The sequence below is a fragment of the Callospermophilus lateralis genome, chromosome 3 (assembly GCF_048772815.1).
Source record: "Callospermophilus lateralis isolate mCalLat2 chromosome 3, mCalLat2.hap1, whole genome shotgun sequence".
NCBI lineage: Eukaryota > Metazoa > Chordata > Mammalia > Rodentia > Sciuridae > Callospermophilus > Callospermophilus lateralis.
Window position 1 is genome coordinate 139,374,120 of NC_135307.1, and position 24,708 is coordinate 139,398,827.

The 24,708-nt window shown below is 35.7% G+C and overlaps 1 protein-coding gene across 2 annotated transcripts in view; it reads left to right on the forward strand.

The window, feature by feature from the left end:
- Positions 1-24,708, forward strand: part of Chd2 (chromodomain helicase DNA binding protein 2) — a 127,078-nt gene that overhangs the window by 66,783 nt on the left and 35,587 nt on the right. For both annotated transcript variants that reach the window (XM_076851398.2, XM_076851399.2), the window contains exons 18-28: positions 164-326; positions 580-732; positions 3,342-3,413; positions 6,498-6,647; positions 7,395-7,543; positions 8,420-8,516; positions 9,076-9,168; positions 12,330-12,500; positions 13,917-14,092; positions 19,088-19,129; positions 20,392-20,531. In XM_076851398.2, the coding sequence (XP_076707513.1) occupies positions 164-326; positions 580-732; positions 3,342-3,413; positions 6,498-6,647; positions 7,395-7,543; positions 8,420-8,516; positions 9,076-9,168; positions 12,330-12,500; positions 13,917-14,092; positions 19,088-19,129; positions 20,392-20,531 (1,406 nt within the window). The remainder of the gene's footprint in view (positions 1-163; positions 327-579; positions 733-3,341; positions 3,414-6,497; positions 6,648-7,394; positions 7,544-8,419; positions 8,517-9,075; positions 9,169-12,329; positions 12,501-13,916; positions 14,093-19,087; positions 19,130-20,391; positions 20,532-24,708) is intronic.

The window sequence follows — 24,708 nt, forward strand, 5'->3', positions numbered from 1 at the left end:
AGATTGTAGTTCAGTGACTGGAGATGTAAGGTAAAAACCCCTCCCTGCTTTTTAAACTTCTCTTAGTCCTTTTTTGGTTTTTTAATAATATCATGTATCTTCAGGTACCATAACACTCTGTTTTCCTTGAGTCTAATAGTATCATTATCATTTTAATTTACAGATGGATACTGACCAGGAATTATAAGGCTCTTGCCAAAGGAACAAGAGGCAGTACGTCTGGTTTTCTTAATATTGTGATGGAACTGAAAAAATGCTGCAACCATTGTTATCTAATTAAACCTCCAGAAGAAAATGAAAGGGAAAATGGACAGGAGATTCTTCTGGTATGTAGTTCCTATTGTTCACAATTACTTTCTCAAAAGAGTTTAGTTTCTAAAGGTGCTTTTATAAACATATTCATTTTCTTCCTTGATAATATTTTCAAGGAAAGCATCAAAAGAAGCTTAAACACATGAGAAAAATAAGTGGGGGAAAAAAATCTAATAAATATAGTATCACATGTACCAGATTAAAAAGAAAACATTTCCGTAGTTATGTATTTGAACATGATGATTAGAATGTGTTTTTAATCTTCAGTCCCTGATCAGGAGCAGTGGGAAACTGATTCTCTTAGACAAACTGTTGACAAGACTTCGAGAAAGGGGGAACAGAGTCCTTATCTTCTCTCAGATGGTGAGAATGTTGGATATCCTGGCTGAGTACCTGACTATTAAGCATTATCCTTTCCAGGTAAGGTAGTTTATTAGCTTTGTTGATGCACTCCCCCCCCCCCCACACACACACAAGGAGTACTTGGTAGCTTATTAAGGTAGCAAACAAAAAATTTCCTGCTAAAACATATTTAGCTTGAGGTCTCAGTTTTTACTTCATTGTCCAATTTAGGTTAAATCTATAATGTAAATGATGTGTGAATATCATTCTTTTTTGGGGGTGGAGAGGATCAGAGAAAGGGGAATTAGGCATGAGGAAAGTATCATACATCTCCAAGTTTGTGCTAAAAGTAGGAAGGATGTGAGCACAATTTCAGAAGCTCAAATTCAAGAGAGATTGGGGGGTAGGGTGGGGCGGGGAGAAAATGAAAGAGAAGCATTATACTTCACCCCAAATGAAGTAGACATTGGAGTGAGTTTGGAAACAAAGAACAACATGGTAAATTGAAACCTTACTGTATCCCAAAGCAAGTAGTGATGGTCTTCCCTCCATGGAATTGTTAGTACAGATTTTCTTTTTCACTCTGTAATGTTCTATGGGAAAAGAGTTTGTTCACCATAATATTTTTAGGGGTATTCAGTGTATGAGAAGCTTATCTGTGACATGTTTATAGAGATGCAGATGTGTGCAATTTTGACTCAATATAGTATTTTTATTGAGTGTTGGCTGTTAGGTTTACTTTTGTAAACCTTATATTTTAATATGTTATATTTTAATTTTTTTGTTCTGGGGGTTGAGCCCAGGGCAACATGCATGATAAATAAATACATGTCCTTCCCACTGAGCTGTACTCCAAACTCTTTAGGTTTATTTTTTAAATTATTTTTATTTTTCAACTTTGTACTGTTTTACCAACTCATATAATGATACTGGTATTGAAGGAACTTGGAGTCAGTGATTATCTTTTAAGAAGGCCTAGCTTTAAGAATTATGAACAAATTGGCTGTCAGAATACCTTGAAATTCATTGTTCCATTCAAAATATCTTATGTGGTCTTTGTTTATTTTATATCATGTTATTATTACTATTTTTTTTTTTTTTTTGGTGGTACTAGGGATTTAACCCAGAGACTTGTGTGTGCTAGGAAAATTCTCTACCACACCACTGAGCTTCGTCCCTGAACTTCTTTATAGTTTTTGTTTTGAGACAGGTTCTTATGGCCTTGAACTTGGAATCATTCTGCCGTAATCTCCCCCTTAACTGGCATTATAGACATGTATGACTGTGCCCAGTTCCTTTGGTCTTTTAACAGCTGTTATAGCTTAATATATCTGTGACTGTTATCAAAAAACAGCACAATGCAAAAGGATCAGTTAGTGTGTCAGAGTGCTGTGAGCTTTCGTTTCTAGGTAATCATTTGATATCTTCTAAATCAATAATGCATTACTCTTAGCAAGGTGGCTTAGTGGTAGGGTTGCCTTGGACACTGGGTTCCATCTACACACTCAAACACACACACACACACACACACACACTCACAATGAATGTGTAACTCTTCTCTCTAGTGAATAACTCATCTGGGATTCTTCAGGTCTATCATAGCTAATCAGTAATCAGTGACTTAGGTAGTGTCTAATGTCTTCTATTAATGGGAATATTAAAGGGAGGCCCTTTAAAGTATTCTGATTTCAAATATAGGCTGTGATCCTGATTCATTTAAACATATGTTTGGTTCAAGGTTCTGAGTAGAATTGTAGTCAATGAGAAAGAAAAAAGGAGCTTTCTAAATGTGAGTGGACTTGAGTTAGGTGGCTTTTGATCCAGTCGCAGAGCTCTGGAGAGATGTAGGTTCTCTGCCTGTAGCCAGCCACTCTTTAGGTCAGCTTTACCTTTTGTAAAATGAAGTATCATAGTACTCTCTCCCAAATAATGATGGTAAGGAGACAAAATGTTAAAATGACTTTAAATAGCAAGAAATGCTTTATACATATAGTATACAGATAATATTTCTATTTTATATATTAGGTAGTTTTACAGTGACAAAGTTGTTTTGTATCTAAAATTGACAGTGTGCTCTAACAAAAAAATTGTATGTCCTAGTCAATGCCAAAGGTTCTCCTTAATTGATGTTGTAATTTGGCTGCTTATACATTTTACTCTGATTTCAAGAGTGTATAATGTGATCGATTTTTTAAACATTTTTCAGTGATTCCATAAAATAGTTTTTTAAAAAAATTATGTAAGTAATTTTTTGGTTTACATAGCACTTAATAGTGATATTTTTAACCACATCACTTAAGAAACAGCATTTTTCTGCAGGAGCTAATTGCTATGTGACCAGTGGTACTATTTGCTTATTTCCCCAATACCGGCAAATATAGAAGTAAACCAAGCCTCTAAGCACAGGCTGCGTTTTCATCTTTCTCCTTATAGGTCCTGGTAGTCATTCTGATCCTTGGATAAACCCAGATAGCCCTTTGAATCAGAAGCTTCTGACCTTGAGTTTGTAACTGGAGAGCTCAAGTTACATAGTGTATGCTGCTTACGCACAGCCCCTTCATAGTACTTTGCCAGATCATTCTGGTTATATTTACACTGGGTGATAATAAAGGTTGCAAGTCTGGTGTTCTATTCTGAGTGTAGCTGATCTTCTGATGTTATGATTTTCTTGTGGTTTATTTTTACAGCGTCTGGATGGTTCCATCAAGGGAGAAATCCGAAAACAGGCACTGGATCACTTCAATGCAGATGGGTCTGAGGTACTGGATGCATGGCTTTATTATTTGGGCAACTTGGGCTCTCTATCAAGAGGAGAGTCTTTTCAGCTTAATGTATTTTGTTTCAGAAACAAACATTTTGTAGTACAGTTCCCTTGTCTTGAGAATGAGAAATCTCTAATATAAAAGATGCCTCTTTTGTTGTTTATATGTCATTAAAGCATACATATGTTTGTTTAGCTTTGTGGTCTGGGTTAATGACAGTTCTCCAGTGACCTTGAGCTATGAGTTCATGGGCTTGGAAGAATAGCAAAGAAAGGGTGGAAAAGGGCTGGCCAGAAGGATTAGTTTTGACACGTACAATATATCAGAAGGCTCTGATCTGTATTGCTTTGGTAATTAAAGGTTGAATAGTATGTTTGCCTCTCTCAAATTTGCCATTATGATGTGGCTTACTTAATGTTTCTACTCTGGTTAGCAGGAACATTTTTAAATTACCAAGTATCTCAGTTGAGTTGGCATTGTTAAGTATGTAGTTTAGGATATGTCTTTATAAGAACTACTTAAAATAGATTTAGAAATGCTGATTATATTGCATATCGTATTCAAATGATCAACTAACATGGAATTTGAGAGAAGTGAGAGAAAAAAGCTTTAGTGTGAAAAAAAAGAATAATGTACAGAGGAGAGGTAAAGGAAGCAATGTAGAAGGTCTAGAAATAGCGAAGAGGAAAAGCCTAGGTTACGTTTGTTTTGTTTTGTTTTTGTTTTTAAATAGAATAGATTTAGTGTTCTACTTTCCGAAAAGCTTTAATTGTCCATTTTATTATTACAGAATGATATGGATATGTCTTCTGCCTCTAGAGTCACAGACAATCCTATTAGACTGGTATTCTGGCTGTTCTGTAGCCTAAAATTTTACTTCTCTTTTAGAGCTTTGGTTATTAATCTGTTTAGGATCAAGATTGAGTCATTAGGAATGAGGAATTGAATTACCAAAAGCATTGGTTATCACCTAATTCTCATCCCTCTTTTCCCTTCTGTTTCCTCAACTGCCAAAGTACAATGATTCCAAAACATAGTTCATAATATTATTATAATGATTAAGTTTGATACTGGTTTACATTGCCTGACACTAGTACACACTCAATAAATGTCAGCTCTTTTTATTATGCTATAAATTGAAATTGGTTTTGTATTCTCTTAGTTTAAAAGATAGTATGAGATAGTTTGAGTTGCAGTGGCAGATCATATGCCTAGCAAGTTCAAGGTCCTAGGTTCAATCCCTACACCTATATCCATCAGCCCAACACAAAAAGTGTAAGTTGAAAGTTTCTTATTGTCCTTTTTCAGAGAAAAGTCAAATTCTGACATTTCTTTCTGTGTAATTCTCAATTGATTTCTGCTCTCCCTCATTGTTTTATATAAATATAGGTTCTGCACCATTCTCTATAGTCTTAAAATTAATTTAAAAAAATGAAATACTATTTTGGAAAGACATGCCATTTAACAAATTTGATGGTAAAAAGCATCAAGAAGAAAAATTGTATAAAACCCTCATCCCAGAGACAACTTGCTTTTCACAACATTTGAATGTAAACTTAAATGAATATTGGATAAAACTATTTATTACTGTATATATTTACCAAATTGGGATCATGCCATATATGGCTTTGTTGTCACCTTTGATTCAAAATTATGCTTGGAGCATTTTCTCCATGTTATTAAAGTATTACAGAATTTAATTTCTAATATTTCTTTGTGCCTATAACATTATTGATTTAATGATTTTATTATTGTTGGATATAATTAAGAGGGTATGAGCATTTAAAAAAGAGTTTTGCTAATGTTTTGTTGAGTTTTCTGGTAACTCATCCTAATCTATCCGCTATTTATCCTTAGGCTTCTCTTCAGAGAAGTATTTCTCAACAAGGATCACCTTCTACCATACATTGTCACACCTGTTGATAATTCCTTATTGTAATTGTTTAAAATTCTTTCAAGACAGCTCTCTCTCTTTTTATTTCTATTTCCTGTTGCTGTTGAATCTTTTTTGTTGTTGTTTTACTGAGGATGGAATTCAGGGCCACTCAGTCATTGAGCCTCATCCCCAGCCCTATCTGGTATTTTAATCTGAGTTGCTTAGTGCCTTGCTTTTGCTAAGGCTGGCTTTGAATTCACAATCCTCCTATCTCAGCCTCCTGAGTTGCTGGGATTACAGGCATGTACCACGGTGCCCTGTTTGCTTTTGAATCTTACTGTTAGACTATTGGAGACCTTTTTGTTGTGTCTACATATGTATATTAAATATGCCCATTTATCAAGATGTAACCCTACACTACAAGTTTTTATGTCCCACTTCTGAGCCAAAAAGGCATTGCTTTTGATATACGTGATCAAATTCCCTGAAAATAGAAACCCTTTTGGCTTTTTTCCTCTGTGACTTATACAATTGATTCTTTTCCTCTGAGCTTTCAGGTGAAGGCAGTTCCACCATGCCTGCCTAATCTTTTACTATTATTGCTGTGAAAACTGTGTCTAAGTGTTTAGTACAGAACTCTCTTCAGCCAAGCCTTGGGGTTTTCTTTTTGCATGTTTTTGCAGTGGTGGAGGACCCTGTGCTCTTTACCAGTTCCAATATATGATCTATTTAATGCAGTTTCTATGTTCCTCACCAGCCTAACAAATGAATCAATATGTACAGAGTTAACTATCTTTGTTTATATTAATTGCCTTGCATTAGTATAAACATAATCTCTTTCCCCAGAAAATATGTATCTGGGTAACTTGGTGGAACAATTCCTACAATAATTAAGTTTGTTTGACTTTTCAGTTAGTTTCTTATATAGTAGTTTTATCCAGGAGATAACACTTATTCTCTAGCCCCTGTTGCCTTATTAGATTCTACTTTACTCCTTTGTTCACTGCATTGACTCTTCCTTTTAATCAAATGAAAATTCCCTCTGCCATCAAGCCCCCGACCTTCTTTTAGCTTCCATAAAGTTTGTCCATCATATCTCACTTTTCTTCATACCTGCAGGGGTTTCCAGGTATAAGGGCTTATTGGAGTATGAAACTGTTTCTGAGAAGGCCACTGCATAAAGTAGTATATTGCATTGTGTACAGGACTTCTGTTTCCTGCTCTCGACAAGGGCTGGTGGCCTGGGAATCAATTTGGCTTCAGCGGACACAGTGGTCATCTTTGACTCTGACTGGAATCCCCAGAATGACTTGCAGGCACAAGCCCGAGCCCACAGAATTGGTCAGAAGAAGCAGGTCAGTGGGGAGAGGCTTCTGGATGTAGCTTTGGGATCGGAGTAAGTGGTTTTTTTCAGATCTTTCAGGATGTTTGTAAAATACTTATTTTCTCCCATTTATCTTTCATTGTCCCTAAGTGTCAATTTAGGTTTAATAAGTAGTACAAATAAGAGAAGATAACTTTGGGCTAAGATGAACCTAATAAGGCCTCTTAACCTTTGTTGAAAGTATATCAGTTCTCACTTTCTGTGAATTAACCAAAAAAAGATGTATGATATAGACTGATATGTATGAAAAGGTTAGAGCCAAACCTTTTCCCTGTTTTAATATCAGGTAGTTGCTAAATATTCTAGCATTGCTGAAAAAATGTGTTCTTATTCATGTTAGCTTTGTACTATATTGGAAAACTACATGCTAGTTTCTTTTGTATATGAATTTCAAAGTCTGTTCTAGTAATAGCTAACTCATAGGTTTCAGTCATGGCCAATGATTCAGTTTTTGTAAAATTTCCATCAGTGAAACTGGTTGATCTTTAGTAAGGTTTTTTGTTATTAGAATAAGGCTGTAATAACATCGTTTGAAGCAATTTTATTTAATAAGAGTACAGCCTACTATATTTTTAAAGAATGCAGCCTACTTAAGCTGCCTACTTTGATGAATGGTCATTTATGATAGTGGTCATTTATGGTAGTAGAGAGCATAATTTTTTTCCTCCCTTGGTGTTTGTTTGGTCAGACATAAGGATAACATTTTGTTTTCCTATAGGTAAATATTTACCGCTTAGTTACAAAGGGGACTGTGGAAGAGGAAATCATAGAACGGGCCAAAAAGAAGATGGTATTGGACCATCTGGTGATTCAGCGCATGGATACCACTGGCCGGACAGTTCTGGAAAACAACTCTGGAAGATCTAAGTAAGTGTTAGAAAGAATGGAGAGGTAGGCAGAATTCAGTTGATTTTATACCCACATTTGATATAATTCTAATAGGATTACCTACTGGCTATTGTGAGTCCATTCATTATCTAACTAAGAAAAGATCATAACTGCAAGAAAGAAGCCAGGTCATTTATTTTTGCTTTCCTTGCCTTACACTCTCCCACCTTCTGCTTATGTGCTGGTCCTCTTTTTTTCTTGCCTGTCCCTTGCTTTTGGCTCCTCATGTGACATACAACAGCAGCCGCAATGAAACTGTGTGTTACCTTTGACTTTTCAACAATGACACCAGACTGAATTGGCAGCTGTTACTTCACTGTGTATAAAAATATTTGTGTGGAGATTATTGTGCTTTTTGCTAATGATGACAGAAATGTTTAGATGGAAAATTGTGAGTTGACACTTTGATCAGATTAGACTGCTGTAGTTGTGTTTAAGGTGAAATCAAATTAGTCTTTCCTAAATAGAATGCTTTCATATAATTTTCCATCTAAGAGAAACCTAAGTAAGAAGAGCTTTATGCATTCTATTTTGGATCATAGTTGAAAAGGTTGAAAATTCTCAGTGAGTGAAAACTTTTTATAAAAGGCAGAGTGAACGCTCTTTCATATTGTTATTCATTTTTCTTGCTTAATCATATAAATTTGAGCCAACTGGACAGGAATTGATTTTCTAGGCTTCTGATTTACTAATCATAGACTAATCCTGTGGATAAAAAATGAAGTATTTGTGGCTCATTTTTTCTTGGGACAAAATTTACCTTTTCCTCTGTATAAATGATAGGTATTCTGAGTATATCTCCTTAGTGCTTATTTGACATTCCTAAGAGATTGCAACTGCATTTTACTTCTGCAGCTCAAATCCTTTTAATAAAGAAGAACTGACAGCGATTTTGAAATTTGGAGCAGAGGATCTCTTCAAAGAACTTGAAGGGGAAGAGTCAGAGCCTCAGGTAATTAACAATGAGGAAAACTTGTTGAGAAGGATCATCTATGAGGATCTAAATATTTTGGGAAGCAGATTCTGAGTGTGTCAGAGGCTTATTAAGTATTTGAAGGGACATAGTTTCTTTTTCTTCCTTTCTTTTCTTTACTTCCTTTCCTTTTTTCTTTCCAAAACCTAGTGCTCTTACTAAATCAAATAGGCAAGAATGAATAAATCCTTTTTGGATTCTGTCTTTATGTTTTCCCCTAATATTTTTTGAGTTTCACCTTATCATTTGCATAAATAATAATTTAAAACATTAGATATAGGGCTGGGCCTCTGGTTCAGTGGCAGAGCACTTGCCTCGCATGTGTGAGGCACTGAATTCAATCCTTAGCATTGCATACAAAATATGCACATAAACTACACAAAAAATTAGATACAAAGATTATAGGATTGAGTTATAAGAATAAATAGGATTTCAGGAAAAAATTTGGTTTATTGCATTTAACATTTTCATTAAATGTTGAAGACTCTTGCTTTTCTTTAAATTTTTTAAAATACTATATCTGTTTCTGTTCCTTCAGGAAATGGATATAGATGAAATTCTACGGTTGGCTGAAACCAGAGAGAATGAAGTGTCAACAAGTGCGACAGATGAGCTTTTATCACAGTTTAAGGTATGAAGATCTTATTGGGAAAGAGTTCTTGCACATTGATTCATTATGTAGTATTTACTCATGTCTTTGGTACTTTCTTTGTACTAGGCACTCTGTTTATCCTCACTATCATTATTAGTTACAAGTGTGTTGTAAACGTAATCTCCAGTCTTCCTCATGAAGGTAACCACTGAAGTGGACTGTCAGCCCAGAGTCAGCATGCAGAGGAGAATAAGCTGGCGAAGAGGCTAAGAATGTGTTGTCAGTGGGATGGATGTAGACCAGAGTTAGGAAGATCTGAGGAACACAAGTGGAATTAAATGCTGTGCATTTGAGAGGCTTGGTAGTGCTTATTTTTTTATTTCTTCCTTTTGTAAAGGGGATTAGTAATGTTTGTTGACACAAAATTAAATGAGATGAGGGCTAAATGTGGACGCTGGGCACCAGATGAACAGGGTGGCACCACTGAGCATTGGTATTTACCAAAAATCTTAGGGACAGTAATTTATGAAGATAGAAGGAAGCTGGACATGGTTGCCCATGCCTATAATCCCAGCACCTCCAGAGGTTGAGACAGGAGGATCACGAGTTCAAAGTCAGCCTCAACAATTGGGAGGCTGTAAGCATCTCAGTGAGACTGTCTCTAAGTAAAATACAAAATAGGGCTGGGGATGTGGCTTAGTGGTCAGGTACCCCTAAATTCAATTCCCAATATCTCCCCCACCCCCCAAAGAAAATAAGATTAAGGGAGTTAAGATTTTAAAAAGATGTTACCATGTTACTAGATTGACAAAAGAACTTGAAATTAGGAAAGTATTGAAGGTTCTAAGAAAACATGACCTTTTGACACATTCCAGAGTAGACAGAAAAGGACATAATCAAAAGCCCAGGTAGAGGATTTGGCCTTGGAAAGTAAAAGAAAAAGTTCATCTTTGGGAAGAGAAGAGATGTGGGAATTTAGTTTGTGACCTTAAGTACCAATAAAGTAAGTGGGTTATTTGCTGAGAGATAGAAAAGATTTGGGACAGCTGTGGGTGAATTTTAGGGAGGAACTTGATAGAGAATCAGCTGAATCTAAATGTGATGGCTTTTCTGTGGAGTTGGTTAGCAGAATCATATGACTTTCTTTTTTTTTTTTTAAGAGGTGGAAACAATGTTTTTATTTCATTTTAATGTGGTGCTGAGGTTCAAACCCAGTGCCTCACATGGGCTAGGTGAGCGAGCACTCTACCACTGAGCCACAATCTCAACCCCAACCCCTCTTATGACTCTCTTCATTAGTACTTGTGATCAGAGAAATTGGATCAGCTGGCTATCCTAAGTTGGAGATTGGCTTGGGAAGCATAGAAAATAAAAATAGCAAGGGTTTCCTAGATAGAAATGAGAACATGGTTGGAAGGATTAGGCATGGGTTGATTCAACATAGGATAGAGTAGCAAGAGAGACCGACCTGGAGGTTATAGTGATGGTTAAGTGCAGTAGGCCCATAGGCTCATGGGAGGAATAGAGAGGGTTTGGAAACAATCACTTCAGTGTAATGGACTCCACGGTTGGCCAGCAGCGGAAGTTGTCTCAGTGGAGTAACAAGGGAAGAATTTTGGGGCAAAAGCTCAAGATTAGAATTCATGCATCTGAGGATGCAGAGGATGTTATGGAAAAGGACAGAGATGGGTTATTGTTATTTGTCTTAAGTCATCTTGATTACTATAACAAAATACCCATAGACTGAGCAGTTAAACAACAGAAATTTGTCTCACAGTTCTGAAGCCTTCTGAGATGAGGGTGTCAACATATTGGTTTCTGGAGAGAGCTGTCTTTTGGGTTGCAGAATGCTCATATCGTGTCCTTACCTGGCAGAGAGAGAGAGAGAGAGGTATCCTAGAAAGCTCTCCAGTCTCTAAGTCCATTGCATTTGTTTTTCAGCTGGATCCTTAATTTGAAAGAATGGTCAAAGATTTTTTTTTTAATATTTATTTTTTAGTTTTTTAGGTGGACACAACATTTTTATTTTTTTAATGTGGTGCTGAGAATCGAACCCAGTGCCTCACACATGCTAGGCACGTGCACTACCACTTGAGCCACAAACTCAGCCCAGAGTATTTGTTTTGAATAATCTCACCTTATACCTGTTTTGACTTGAAGTTTTGAAAATCTTAAATTAAATTTATTGTCCTTATTGAAAAATAAAGAATTAATTTTGGCAAAAAGTCATAATATTCCGTGGAACTTCCAGAAGCTCTTGTAACTTCATGATAGTCTTAAGGGCTAGGAAGAAGTTATTAAAAGAATGTAGAGGGCTGAGGTTGTAGCAGAGTATAGTGCTTGCCTAGCACACGGGAGGCACTGGGTTCGATCACATAGTACCACGTTAAAAAAAAAAAAAAAAAAAAAAAAAAAAAAGTGGAGCCAAGGCCTAAGGCCTGCACACCACTGCCCAGAGTTGATTGATGTTTCTCTGTAGTCCCAGTCTGGTTCTGTGAAATTCAAGCATACATTCAGGTTGTTTTTCTTCTTGGGGTACGTACAGTTTCGGTACACATAGGCATTGGATATTAAATAATATTTCATATGAGATATTCTTCTAGGTTTATTTGGAGTTGTTCCATTTTACATTTTCACCTTTACTCCTTAGACCACAGTATTCTTTTGGGCATATATAATCATTATCTATGTTTACAGTTTATATTTCATAAAATATAAAATTTTTATTTATAAAAATCAGTAAGAAAACTAGTTGACTAGGTAATCAGTGCTTTGATTATAATGCTTTGTTTCAGATGAACTCCATTGAATGGCAATTTATAGTAATGTAAAGTTCATCATGGATTAGTATTAGGTATTCAGCATTTATAGTTTAAATAAACCCTAATTATCTGATTAGTGTTACATTTATTAGAAAATGTGTAGAATTTAATAGTCTTTCAATCAAATTTTTAAAACAGTTTATATCTTTTATCTTTTCCCCTATTTTTCAGTAACATTTATGATGACCCTAGGTTTGACAAGTTGATTTTGGGGGAAATATAAGATTAATATAAATAATCTGATTATGGAATCTCATAGGAATCCTAGTTCTCACAGTGTTTTACTTAAATTTAAAAGCACTGAGTAAGTTGATGTCTTGACAGATGGTGTTTGGAAGTGGAGAAATGTCAGACAATGGGTTGTCCATTTGTTTTCAGGTTGCCAATTTTGCAACAATGGAAGATGAAGAAGAGCTGGAAGAACGTCCTCACAAGGACTGGGATGAGATCATTCCAGAGGAGCAAAGGAAAAAAGTAGAGGAAGAGGAGAGGCAGAAGGAATTAGAAGAAATTTATATGCTGCCCCGAATTCGTAGTTCCACTAAAAAGGTGATCAAGTGAGATAAAAGATATGAAAGTACTTTTTGTACTATCTAGACTCTGTAAATGCAGGTTATTCAAAGAGGAGGCCTTGCTCTGTTGCCCTGACACAGAAACCTGCAGAGCACAATTCTAGTGTGGGAAACTAGCACAGGAAAATGGGAAAATTCACAGAGCTCACACAGAAACATTTGAGTTAAGTCTTTGCAATTTTAGCTTTGTATGAAATGGCATTACAGGATCTGAATTTGACGGTAGTTTGCATTTTACCTTAGAGATTAGAATAGTAATTGTAACAGTTTGGATCTAATTCTGCCTTCAACTTTTAGAGAGCCAAATCTTATATTTTGTCTTTACTAAGTATTTACACCACATGTTCACAGCATGTGGTATAAATACTTAGTAAAAGATTACATAATTGCTGGGCACAGTGATGCATGCCTGTAATCTCAGTGGCTGGGGAGGTTGAGACAGGAGAATGGCAAGTTCAAAGCCACCCTCAGCAATGGTGAGGTATTAAGTAACTCAGTAAGACCCTGTCTCTAATAAAATTCAAAAAAGGGCTGGGGATGTGGCTTAATGGTTGAGTACCCCTGAATGCAACCCACAGCACCCCCCCCCCCAAATAAATAAATAAATAAAAAGATTACATAACTAAGGGCTGGGGCCCAGTGGTGGAGTGCTTGCCTGGCATGCATGAGGCATTGGGTTTGATCCTTAGCACCACATTTAAAAAAAAAAAAAAAAAAATACAATACTTCTAACTAAAACCAAGGAACATTTCCAGGTTGTATAGCTTATAAAACATCCTTACAAGTACATCTAATTTGATTTTTTTGTAGCAACATGGAAGTAAAGAAAAATAATTTTAGTAATTATTTTGTTGGAGATAGCAAACTTAGATTTGTCCATCACCATAGTTTAAACATTGAACATTTACTATGTGCCAGGCATAGTTCTTAATGTATTTTCACTTATTGATTCATTTAATTCATCTGAAAACCCTATCTCACAAGTCCATTTTATAATTTTATTTCCATTTTACAAAAGAGAAGACAAAAGCACAAAGAAACAAAAATGAACCCATATTATATTGGATATTTTATATAGTAGATATTATAAAAATATCCAAATATTTTAAATCCAGTTCACTTATCTCATATTTCAGTGTCTCAGAACCTGTCTACCCCAAGCAATATTTTTTTGGCGGTGGGGGTTCAGTACCAGGGATTGAACTTGGGACTGAGCCACATCCCCAGTCCTATTTTGTATTTTATTTAGAGATATGGTTATTTGTTAAAGGAAAATTGACTTGTCTGATATGTTGGGAAGTTCTGAATATTAAAGAATTAAGATGGGCTGATCTTAGTCCTTTTCATCTCTTGGCTCTGACACTTGTTAAAGTGTGATCTTATTCTTTCTCAGGCTCAGACAAATGACAGTGATTCTGACACAGAGTCTAAGAGGCAGGCCCAGAGATCTTCTGCTTCAGAGAGTGAGACAGATGATTCTGATGACGACAAGAAGCCAAAGCGCAGAGGGCGTCCCCGAAGTGTGAGGAAAGACCTCGTGGAGGGATTTACTGATGCAGAGATCCGAAGGTTGGTAGAGCCTGTGCTCTCACTTGAGCTTTTCTGGAAGAGTATGCTATAAGCTTTGGGCTGATAGGATTCCTGAATTTGTGACAGATAGGCAGAGGCTAATAACTACAAAAATAGCAGAGAAGCTTCCCCAAATTTTCGCCATGATTCTTTCTGCTATGAAGTTTTTCTCACTTGAGATCTTTTAGGTTTGTTGCTCATCTCTTTCTGTTTCCCTTCTGTTCTCTGGTTATTTAGAGCATTTTTATGAAGAAGGTTCAACCAGGAGCTTGTATATACACACACACACAGTCACAGATATATGTATCTACATATATAACAGAAGTAGTATAAATGTAAGAAATAAAAATGATACAATTAAGGCTACTTTATTAAGTCTCCCCTCTGTTACCCCCATCTCCAGTACCAATCTAATCAGTATGATTATCAGGATTGGTGGTGATTTGGTTTGTTTGGTTTATTGGTATATACAGCATTGTTCTATAGCTTCTCCCCCACCCACCTTCAAATCAGTTTAAACATCTTTCTATATGCCAATACTTATTCCACATTTATACCTGTCTGCCCTCCAAAAAAACTGATCATAATTGCTGCTTCTAAATCATCCCACCCTCCCCCCTCCCCCATCCTCAGTTTTCATACTAATTTTAAAGCCTAAAGGAAATAGAAAGTATGATGATAGTTATAGTTAGCTTTATGGCCCAATCTGCATTGTAACCATATTAAATAGTCTTTTAATGTCATAATATTTGAAACTGTGCAGTCTTTGTTTCTACCTAAATTCCCCTATTCTTTCTTTATTAAATTTATTAGGAAAAATTGTAAAAATATGTAAATCTAGGCAAATTAGAACATAACATCTCCATATGTTATCTTTTTAACAATTTTGACTTTGAAGCAAATCTTGTGTGTATATTCTACCTCCTTTTTATTCCTTACATTCAGTATTATTTTTGAGAAAAATGTGCTTTGTGCTCTCGGATGGAATGTTACATAGTTGTTTGTTAGCTTTATCTGGTTTATTGTTTAAGGCTCCGATTCCTTAGTGATTTTTTTGACCAGTTTTTCTGTTATTGAAAACAGTGTTGAGTTTTCCATTATTCTTATATTGCCTGTTTGACCCTTCAGTTCTATCAGTTTTTGCTTCATGTGTTTTGGGACCCTGTGGTTAGATGCATACACTTTTAAAATTGGTATGTATAGATATAGCTAATATACCAATCGAATATATCAATTTATACAATTTATATATTAGATTGGCCTTTTCATCATCTGTTTTTTTAGCCTGATATTGTATAGCCACTCAATCTCTCTTTTTGGGTATTTGAAATACAAAAAGATGGTACTATTTCTTTTTTTTTTTTCCAACCTGTGTCTTTGAATCTAATTTCCTGTTTCTTGTAGGCTGCATATTGGTGTATTATTTTAAAAAGTCTTTTTTTTGCCAGTCTCTCTCTATCTCTCTCTCTCTCTCTCTCTTTTTTTTTTTTTTTTTTAATTTTTATTCTACTTCTGCCAATCTCTTTTGATTGGAGTCTGACTCATTTACATTCAGGACAGTTACCGATAAGGTAGGATTTACATCTGCATCTTGCTCTTCATTTTCTCTATGTCACATTTTTTCCCCATTAGTAGTTTGTTCTGTGATAGATGTATTTTAGTATACCATTTTAATTACCCCTTTTTTTCTTAAACATTTTTTTTTTTTTAGTTATTTTCTTTGTGGTTGCACTGGAGATTAAAAATAACGTTGACTTAAAAAATTAATCTCAGTGGCTTATAAAACACGTTGATCTAGGCTGGTCTCCAATTTGCAATCCTTCTGCCTCAGTCTTTCAAGTAGCTGGAATTACAGGTATGCACCATCATACCCAGCTCAACACAATTTCCTGAATATATCTGATCGGATAAGAAAAATGTTACAAACAAAACTACATTTATACTATTTTTATGTACTCAAGTTATTAGAGGTGCTCATTTCTTCATGTGGACTTGCACTGTTGCTTAATATTTTTTCTGCTCTTGAGCCTCTCTAGTGATTTTTTTTTTTTTTTAAATTTTAATTACTATACTTTTCAACTCCAAGATGTATATTTGACTTTTTTTTTCCTGTTGTCTATCTCTGTTTGATACATTTGTTTTAATTTTTTTTTTTTTTTTTTTTGGGTATGTGGGAGAAAGAATGAAGATTGAACCCAAGGGCATTTTACCACTAAACTACATCCTCAGTCTTTTTTATTTTGGGATAGGATCTTGCTGAGTTGCTGAGGCTGACTATAAACTTGTGATCCTCCTAACTCGGTCTCATGAGTCTCTGACATTATAGGTGTGCACTTGCACCTAGCTTTCTTTTTAATTCTTTAGGTGTGGATTACTTTTGTTCTAGTACATATTTGTCATAGCAGATTAACATCTTTGTTTTATGAATGTAACTTCTGGGCTTCTTCAGGTGTAGTATTTTTAACCCCTCCCCACTCCCCGAATTTTGGTGTTCTGTAATTTTTAAATGTAATGTATTAAATTCGGAATCAGATTTGCCTCACTAGCCAGAGTTTACTGTGTTTGCTATTGTTTGCTTGTTCACTGACTTTCCTAGGCTAGTTCTGTGAAGTCTGTATTCTTTGGTCATGTTTTTTGAAGTCTGTTCTTTTGGCTGAGAAATTAATTAATGGTTGGGCAGAGCTTTTCTTTGAGTTAAGATCTGCCTACCTTTGTTGAGGGACTTAGTGTGTATCTTAGGGGGCACGTTTCAGTTCCATCAGAGGCAGTTTACAACTCTGCCTTAATTTTCAATTCCTGCATGTGCATATCATCAAGGTCAGCTAGAATTGAGAGGATAGGACCTTCTAAGATCTTTCCTGACATGCATACAGACGTACAAATGTGTGGTCTTCTTGAATCTTGAGAATATCATAGCTTTTCAGGGTGCTGTATGGGCAGTTTTCCAGTTTTTGATCAATTTCTTTTTATTCCAACTGATTATGTTGCCCTGATCAGTGTGATGTTGAACATCTGCATCTGATTGTTTTTGACCAATGAACTGTGAACAGGGCTGTGCAGAAAGAGTCCTAAGTCATCTTTGACTTCTTTCTTTGAATGAAGCTTTTCAAGGTGCCTTTCAAGTCAGGTCAAGTAGCTCTGTTTGCAAGGGATAGGGCTCTTATGACATTCCAAACCTGTTCTTCCTCCTCCAGTGGCTGCTCTGTCACAGGTTAGCATAATCATTGTAGTTGCAAAAATGTTGGTTTTTAAGGCTCTGCTGGAACAAGTAGAAGGAGATGGGAATAAAGCAAGTTGATAGAAAGCTTGCTGTCTTTCTTTTGGAATCTGGGATTGAACCCAGGGGTGCTTAACCACTGACCCACATCCCCAGACCCTTTTTTTTAAAGTATATTTTTTAGATGTTGATGGACCCTTATTTTATTCATTTATTTATATGCAATGCTGAAAATCTAATCCAGTGCCTCACACATGCTAGGCAAATGCTCTAGCATTGAGCCACAACTCCAGCCCCCTCAGACCTTTTTAATAGTTTATTTAGAGATAGGGTCTTGCTGAGTTGCTTAGGGCCTCACTGAGTTGCTGAGGCTGGCTTTGAAATCACAGTTCTCCTGCCTCAGCCTCCCAAAGCACTGGGATCACAGGTGTGTGCCACTGCACCTGGCAACTTGATGTTCTTAACAGATGCAGCCATTTTCTTAAACAGATGCCTCTTAGTTGACAGTGAACATTTTCTTAATTGACAGAGTTCTTGTAATTGAGTTTTGTTAGTTTTTGCTGGTGTTCTTATTATTTTTATGGAGGAGCAGATTTTTTGAGTTCCTTACTCTATTATATTGGAAGTGCTTCTCCCCCTTGGTATTGGTTCTTTTCTTTGGTAATATTTTCTTTTTAATACTAATACCGGGAACCTTTTTTCCCCTGGTATTATTATTTATCAACAACATCATCATCTTTTTCATCATCATCATTTTTTTTTTTTTTGCTGCCAGGGATTAAACTCAGGGCTTTGAGCATGCTAGGTAAGGACATTATCACTGAGCTACATGCATACCCAGCTCCCATATAATTTTCCGGTAAATCTCAAACCATTATTTTAGAAATGAAACATTTCAGTATATTTCAGGAAGGAAAAGTGTAGAGTTGAGGAATAATCTTCAGGTTTGCTTTCATATTTAACACTTTCCTAGTCCTTGTTCTTCCTTTAGTATTTCATAGCTGTTATATTCCCTCCTGTTTTCTTCAGTTGCCATAACCTCTGTTTCCATTTTTTTAGCACTCTCCTTACACTATTACATACCATATTGTCATAGTAATTTGGCATATTACAATGATGTCCTTGACATTATTGTGACATCTTGCTTTTTAGTGAAAGTGCTATGTGGTAAGCATTGCAGATGGGGAGAAGGTGTTAGCACAGCCTGTATATAGCATAGTTTAAGGTACTGACTATGGAAGGAGACTGGATATATGGTTGGAGACAAGGTTGGGCAGGAGTGACTAGAATTTCAAAATAGTTTGGCCTAAGAAGTTTCAAGTCAATTATTTTATTCTGCCTAATTTTAAAAAATATTGGAGAAAGTCTTATAAATCTTATGGCTGTATCATTGAACAGAAAATAATTAAAAATATTATATTATGTAGACTTAAGTAGGCCAATGAATGATACTGGGTTTTTATCACAATAGACTTGTGGTGATTGAGTCATTTATTACATAGTGAACTTCATAAACTCACATCTTCTAAACTCACAATTCTCTGTTTCAGCTCCATGAAATTTCTTGATCAGTCACTGAAAATAAAGTTAAATCTTTAATGTTTATTATTTTAAGTTATCTCTTTTCAAAGATGCTCAATGTTTATTTATTTAGTGATTGTTGCAAAGATTGGGTGTTGCCAGTCTATTTTTGACAATTTGAATGGCTCATATTTCATTACAGGATGTATTATAACTGGTTCCTGGGTTTTAATTTGTTTTATTGATCATATTCTTAGGTTCATCAAGGCTTATAAGAAGTTTGGTCTCCCTCTTGAACGGTAAGCTCAGTGATAATTCTTGATCCTCTTTTTCAGCTTTATTGTATAGCAGGTTCTCTCTCTCTCTCTCTCTCTGGTAATATTTTTCTTTTAATATTAATTCTGGGAACTTTTTTCCCCCCTGGAAACAATATTCTTTCATAAACATTGATATATCAGGTGCATGTCCCTTTCTGGAAGGGTATGAAGATGATACAGACAGACCAATCAGAGATTTATACCTTAGGGGGAGGTAAATCAAAATTCAAAACAATATGTTTCCCAAAGAGATGTTTAGGTAACTATAGCTGAAGAGACTGGGTTATTTATGTTCTGATTCTTAGATTTAGTAATGTCTTTTTGACTTAGTAATCTTGTACATTTTTACAAGGTATTGTGAAGATTAAAAATAGAACTTATATCACCTTGCCTGTAGTGACTTACAAAATGGTTAGCAATTGGTACTACTCTACAAGCATTCAAAATATGATTTCAGAAGTTGGATTTTAACATAAGACTTTATTTCAAGTAGTTAAGTATTTTGTTTTCTCAAAATCAACAATATATCCTGTAAATAATAGCACCAATTTAAAGCAAAGCATATGCCAGTTTCCCCTCTCTTATTTCTGATACTATTCTGGTGAAAATTCCAAGCTTGTGTTTTTGGTTTTATGCTTTCCATTTGGAGAGGAAGCAATGATGTATTGCAGTGAGACAGCAAAATTGCAAAAGTCAGGCACATCTTTCCTGGACTTGGCTGACCTCCATATTTATCTTTGAACCAGTTACCTTAACAACTACCAACATGTGGATGAAGTAGGTTTGGTTCCTTTTGACATCATGATTTTTAGCCATTGTGTGTAGGTGCTCCCTACAACTTAGAGATGATCTGAATACATTGGAGAAGTTAGCTATACTGTGCTTCTACGAACATTGCAATGAGTGAAGGTAGAGTGGAGAAAGGAAAGTGAATAGAAAGATGCAATAGTCTTTAAGCATGTCACATACTGACAGTAGCAGATAGCCCATTTGTTTAATAAACTAAGTTTTGAAACCTCTCATTTTAAATTTTTGAGATTACTTTGGTTTTGTGAAATATCCCAAGGCACAATTCTTTAAGATGGAAAATGAGTGAGTTAGCTCTTAGTTAATGTGAAGCAGTTGTTATTGTTAATGACCCATGAATGAAGGCAGAGAAAAGTGTCTTTGTAGGAGCAAACTTATATGAGACGTAGTATTATCTTGTGATGTTGAGAAAAGTGTCCATGTTTGTCCTTCCTTAGATTGGAGTGCATAGCACGAGATGCTGAGCTTGTGGATAAATCTGTGGCAGACTTGAAACGCCTGGGTGAACTAATTCACAATAGCTGTGTGTCAGCTATGCAGGAATATGAAGAACAGCTGAAAGAAAATGCCAGTGAGGGTAAGTTAACAGATCATCTGTAGCACTCTGGTGCTAAAGGTCTGGTCTATTTCTGTTGCTGAAGGGCTTGCCTCCTGCTTTATGGTGTGCATTCTGAGCTGCCTTTTCCTGAGCTCAGTGTTCTAAGATCCCATAGATCTACACACAAATGAAGGTGATTTGTAAAGGTGTAGAATAATTAACAAGATGAAATGATTTCTGTTATGTTGCTATAGAAAGTTTAAATTGGTTTGAATGATACAAAGACCTGAGGGACAAAGCTGAATGGATGCCTCTGTATTTTGGTTGCAAATGAGGGGGTGTTACAGACCACAAACATCATTAATTATTTGGATATACATATATGTATTCTTCGGTTGCTGCAAATGTAAAGAACTTAGAAAATTAATTGGAATAGATAAAATATTGAATGACAGTTGTAAACATTTGTTACATTGAAATGTCATACAAGTAGAATTTTTAAAAATTGGATCGAACATCTAGTAAGTAGTTTTTCTCTTAGATATCAGAATTTTTTTTTATTTTTTAGAGGTACAGGCATGTTTACGAGAGCTCTAAAGTAGTCATTGTTTAAGGACACCTCATAGAAATGAAGGTATTGTTAAGCTACCTACTCTTTGGAGGTTTTGTTGAGCTGTGGTTCAGATGCCAGAGGCAACCAGTTACCTAAAAGTTTGGTTAAGACTTCTCTGAGTTAAATTACCTCAACTCTTTCATTTGCAAAATGGAATAATAATAATCAGAAGGTTTGGGTAATTAATTGAATAGTTCTTACTGAACTAGTAACTGCTTGTTAATGTAGTACTGGCTTTCAGTGTTGTCTATTAATTATTTATATTTTGGAATTGTCTTTTTTTAGGGCTTCTTTTTTTTTATTGGTTGTTCAAAATATTACAAAGCTCTTGACATATCATATTTCATACATTAGATTCAAGTGGGTTATGAACTCCCATTTTTACCCCAAAATCAGATTGCAGAATCACATCGGTTACACATCCACATTTTAACATAATGCCATATTAGTAACTGTTGTATTCTGCTACCTTTCCTATCCTCTACTATCCCCCCTCCCCTCCCCTCCCATCTTCTCTCTCTACCCCATCTGCTGTAATTTAATTCTCTCCCTTTTTTTTCCCTTTCCCCTCACAACCTCTTATGTAATTTTGTATAACAATGAGGGTCTCCTTCCATTTCCATGCAATTTCCCTTCTCTCTCCCTTTCCCTCCCACCTCATGTCTCTGTTTAATGTAATCTTTTCCTCATGCTCTTCCTCCCTACTCTGTTCTTAGTTGCTCTCATTATTTCAAAGAAGACATTTGGCATTTGTTTTTTAGGGCTTGGCTAGCTTCACTTAGCATAATCTGCTCTAATGCCATCCATTTCCCTGCAAATTCCATGATTTTGTCATTTTTTAGTGTGGTGTAATACTCCATTGTGTATAAATGCCACATTTTTTTTTATCCATTCATCTATTGAAGGGCATCTGGGTTGGTTCCACAGTCTAGCTATTGTGAATTGTGCTGCTATGAACATTGATGTGGCAGTATCCCTGTAGTACGCTCTTTTAAGGTCTTAAGGGAATAGTCCGAGAAGGGCAATAGTTGGGTCAAATGGTGGTTCCATTCCCAGCTTTCCCAGGAATCTCCATACTGCTTTCCAAATTGGCCGCACCAATTTGCAGTCCCACCAGCAATGTACAAGAGTACCCTTTTCCCCACATCCTCGCCAGCACTTCTTGTTGTTTGACTTCATAATGGCTGCCAATCTTACTGGAGTGAGATGGTATCTTAGGGTGGTTTTGATTTGCATTTCTCTGACTGCTAGAGATGGTGAGCATTTTTTCATGTACTTGTTGATTGATTGTATGTCCTCCTCTGAGAAGTGTCTGTTCAGGTCCTTGGCCCATTTGTTGATTGGGTTATTTGTTAACTTATTGTCTAATTTTTTGACAATAAGTTAACAAATATATCCAATACTCTGGATATTAGGGCTCTATCTGAAGTGTGAGGAGTATAAATTTGTTCCCAGGATGTAGGCTCCCTGTTTCCTCTCTTATTGTTTCTCTTGCTGAGAAAAAACTTTTTAGTTTGAGTAAGTCCCATTTGTTGATTGTAATTATTAACTCTTGTGCTATGGGCATCCTATTAAGGAATTTGGAGCCCGACCCCACAGTATGTAGATCGGACCCAACTTTTTCTTCTGTCAGGCGCAGAGTCTCTGATTTGATATCAAGCTCTTTGATCCATTTTGAGTTAACTTTTGTGCATGGCGAGAGAAAGGGATTCAGTTTCATTTTGTTGCATATGGATTTCCAGTTTTCCCAGCACCATTTGTTGAAGATGCTATCCTTCCTCCATTTTTAGGGCTTCTTTTTGAAATTAGTAGAATTTGATTGCTCTTCTCTCTGAGAGGATCCACTGTCTTCCTTGAGGGTGCTTTCCTCCTCCTTTCCCTTTTAATAAACTTTGCTATACTTTAATGAAAAGAAATTAAAAATAATTTAGATATATATTAAAAATATTTTTTGGTAAAAGAAAATAGCTTGAGTGATTTGGATAATAATCTGAATATGTACTTTTAGGGATGGGGGTGTAACTCAGAAGGATAGCTTTTGCTTAACATTCCTGGGGCCATTGTTTCAAGTAAATTTGTTTTCAAAAAACAAATAAAAGCCTGAGATTTTGAATGTGTTTTTACAGCATTTAAAATACATCCAAAAGTAACTTTAGGTTTATTATGTGTTTTTCTTTGTAATTACTTCAAATTAATAAACATGGCTCAAAAATGAAAAACACATAGCCCCAGTGTTTGTCTCTTTTTAAGAAATTAAGAAAAACGTGTGTGTGTGTGTTTTATATAGATTGTGTGTTTTCCCTCTTAAACACAAATTAAAGGTAGTGTGGTATGCATACTGCTCTATTCATTGATTTTTTTCCATCTCAGTTTTTTTTTTTTTTGATACCAGCGATTGAACCCAAGGGCACTTAACCACTGAGGCACATATTTTGAGACAGTGTCTTGTCAAGTTGCTCAGGACCTTGCTAAAGTTGCTGAGGGGGATATATACATGCTTTGCTTTGATATTGCAAATCTTAGCCTTCTGAGCCACTGGAACTATAGGCGTGCATCATTGTGCTCAGCTCATCTCAGTATATTTTGGAGATATTTCCGTCTAATAGTTCCTTCCTCTCCACATCCCTTTTTAAAAATTTTTTCTTTCGTCAGTACATTATAGTTATAAATAATAGGGTTTTTTTTTTGTGTGTGTGGGGGAGGGGAGGTAATGAACCCAGGAGCGTTTAACCTCTGAGCCACATTTCCAGACTTTTTTATTTTTTATTTTGAAACAGGGTCTTACTAAGTGGCTGAGGCTGGCTTCGAACTTGTGATCCTTCTGCCTCAGTCTCCTGAGTTACTAGGCTGACAGGCATGCGCCTCCATGCTCAGCAAGTTGGGCTTATTTTGACATAAATCATGCATGTATGGAATTTGCTCCACTTTTGTCCCCAGAGTCTCTCCTTTTCTTCCCCTCCTCCCTCCATTTCCCTACCTGTACTATACTGTTGTTCTTTCTATTTATTTATATATTTATTTTTAGTTGGTACTTTATAGATAATATACTGTGGTGTATTTATATATGCAAATAGTATAATTTTATTAAATCCATTGCCTGTTTCCTTTTCTTTTCTCCTGCCTCTTCCTCAGTTTTCTTCTTGTATTCTACTGATCTTTCCTCTATCCTTATGGTGTCCTATCCACAGCCCCTCTTTTTCCTTCAGTTTGCTCTAGCTTCTGCACATGAGAGAAAATAGATCCTTGATTTTCTGAATCTAGCTTATTTCACTTAGCCTGATGCTCTGCATTCTGTATATTTATTGGCAAATGCTGTAATTTTATTCTTGCATATCCCTCTTTTTCTGCATGTTTACATTCTGGATCTGGTTAATTGCTTCTTCTTGGCATTGTATAATTTGATTCCCCTAAACCTGTATTTCCTATACACTTGTATTTAACATATTTTTAGTCCAGGTTGACATTTCCATTTTCAATGTAAGATTATTGATATTGTTTCTGAAAATATTAACATAATTAGGTATTTTATTTATCTTGCAATTATATACATACATTTCCAAATGTCAATGCTAATCTTCCTGTTATAATAAGACTCTCACACAA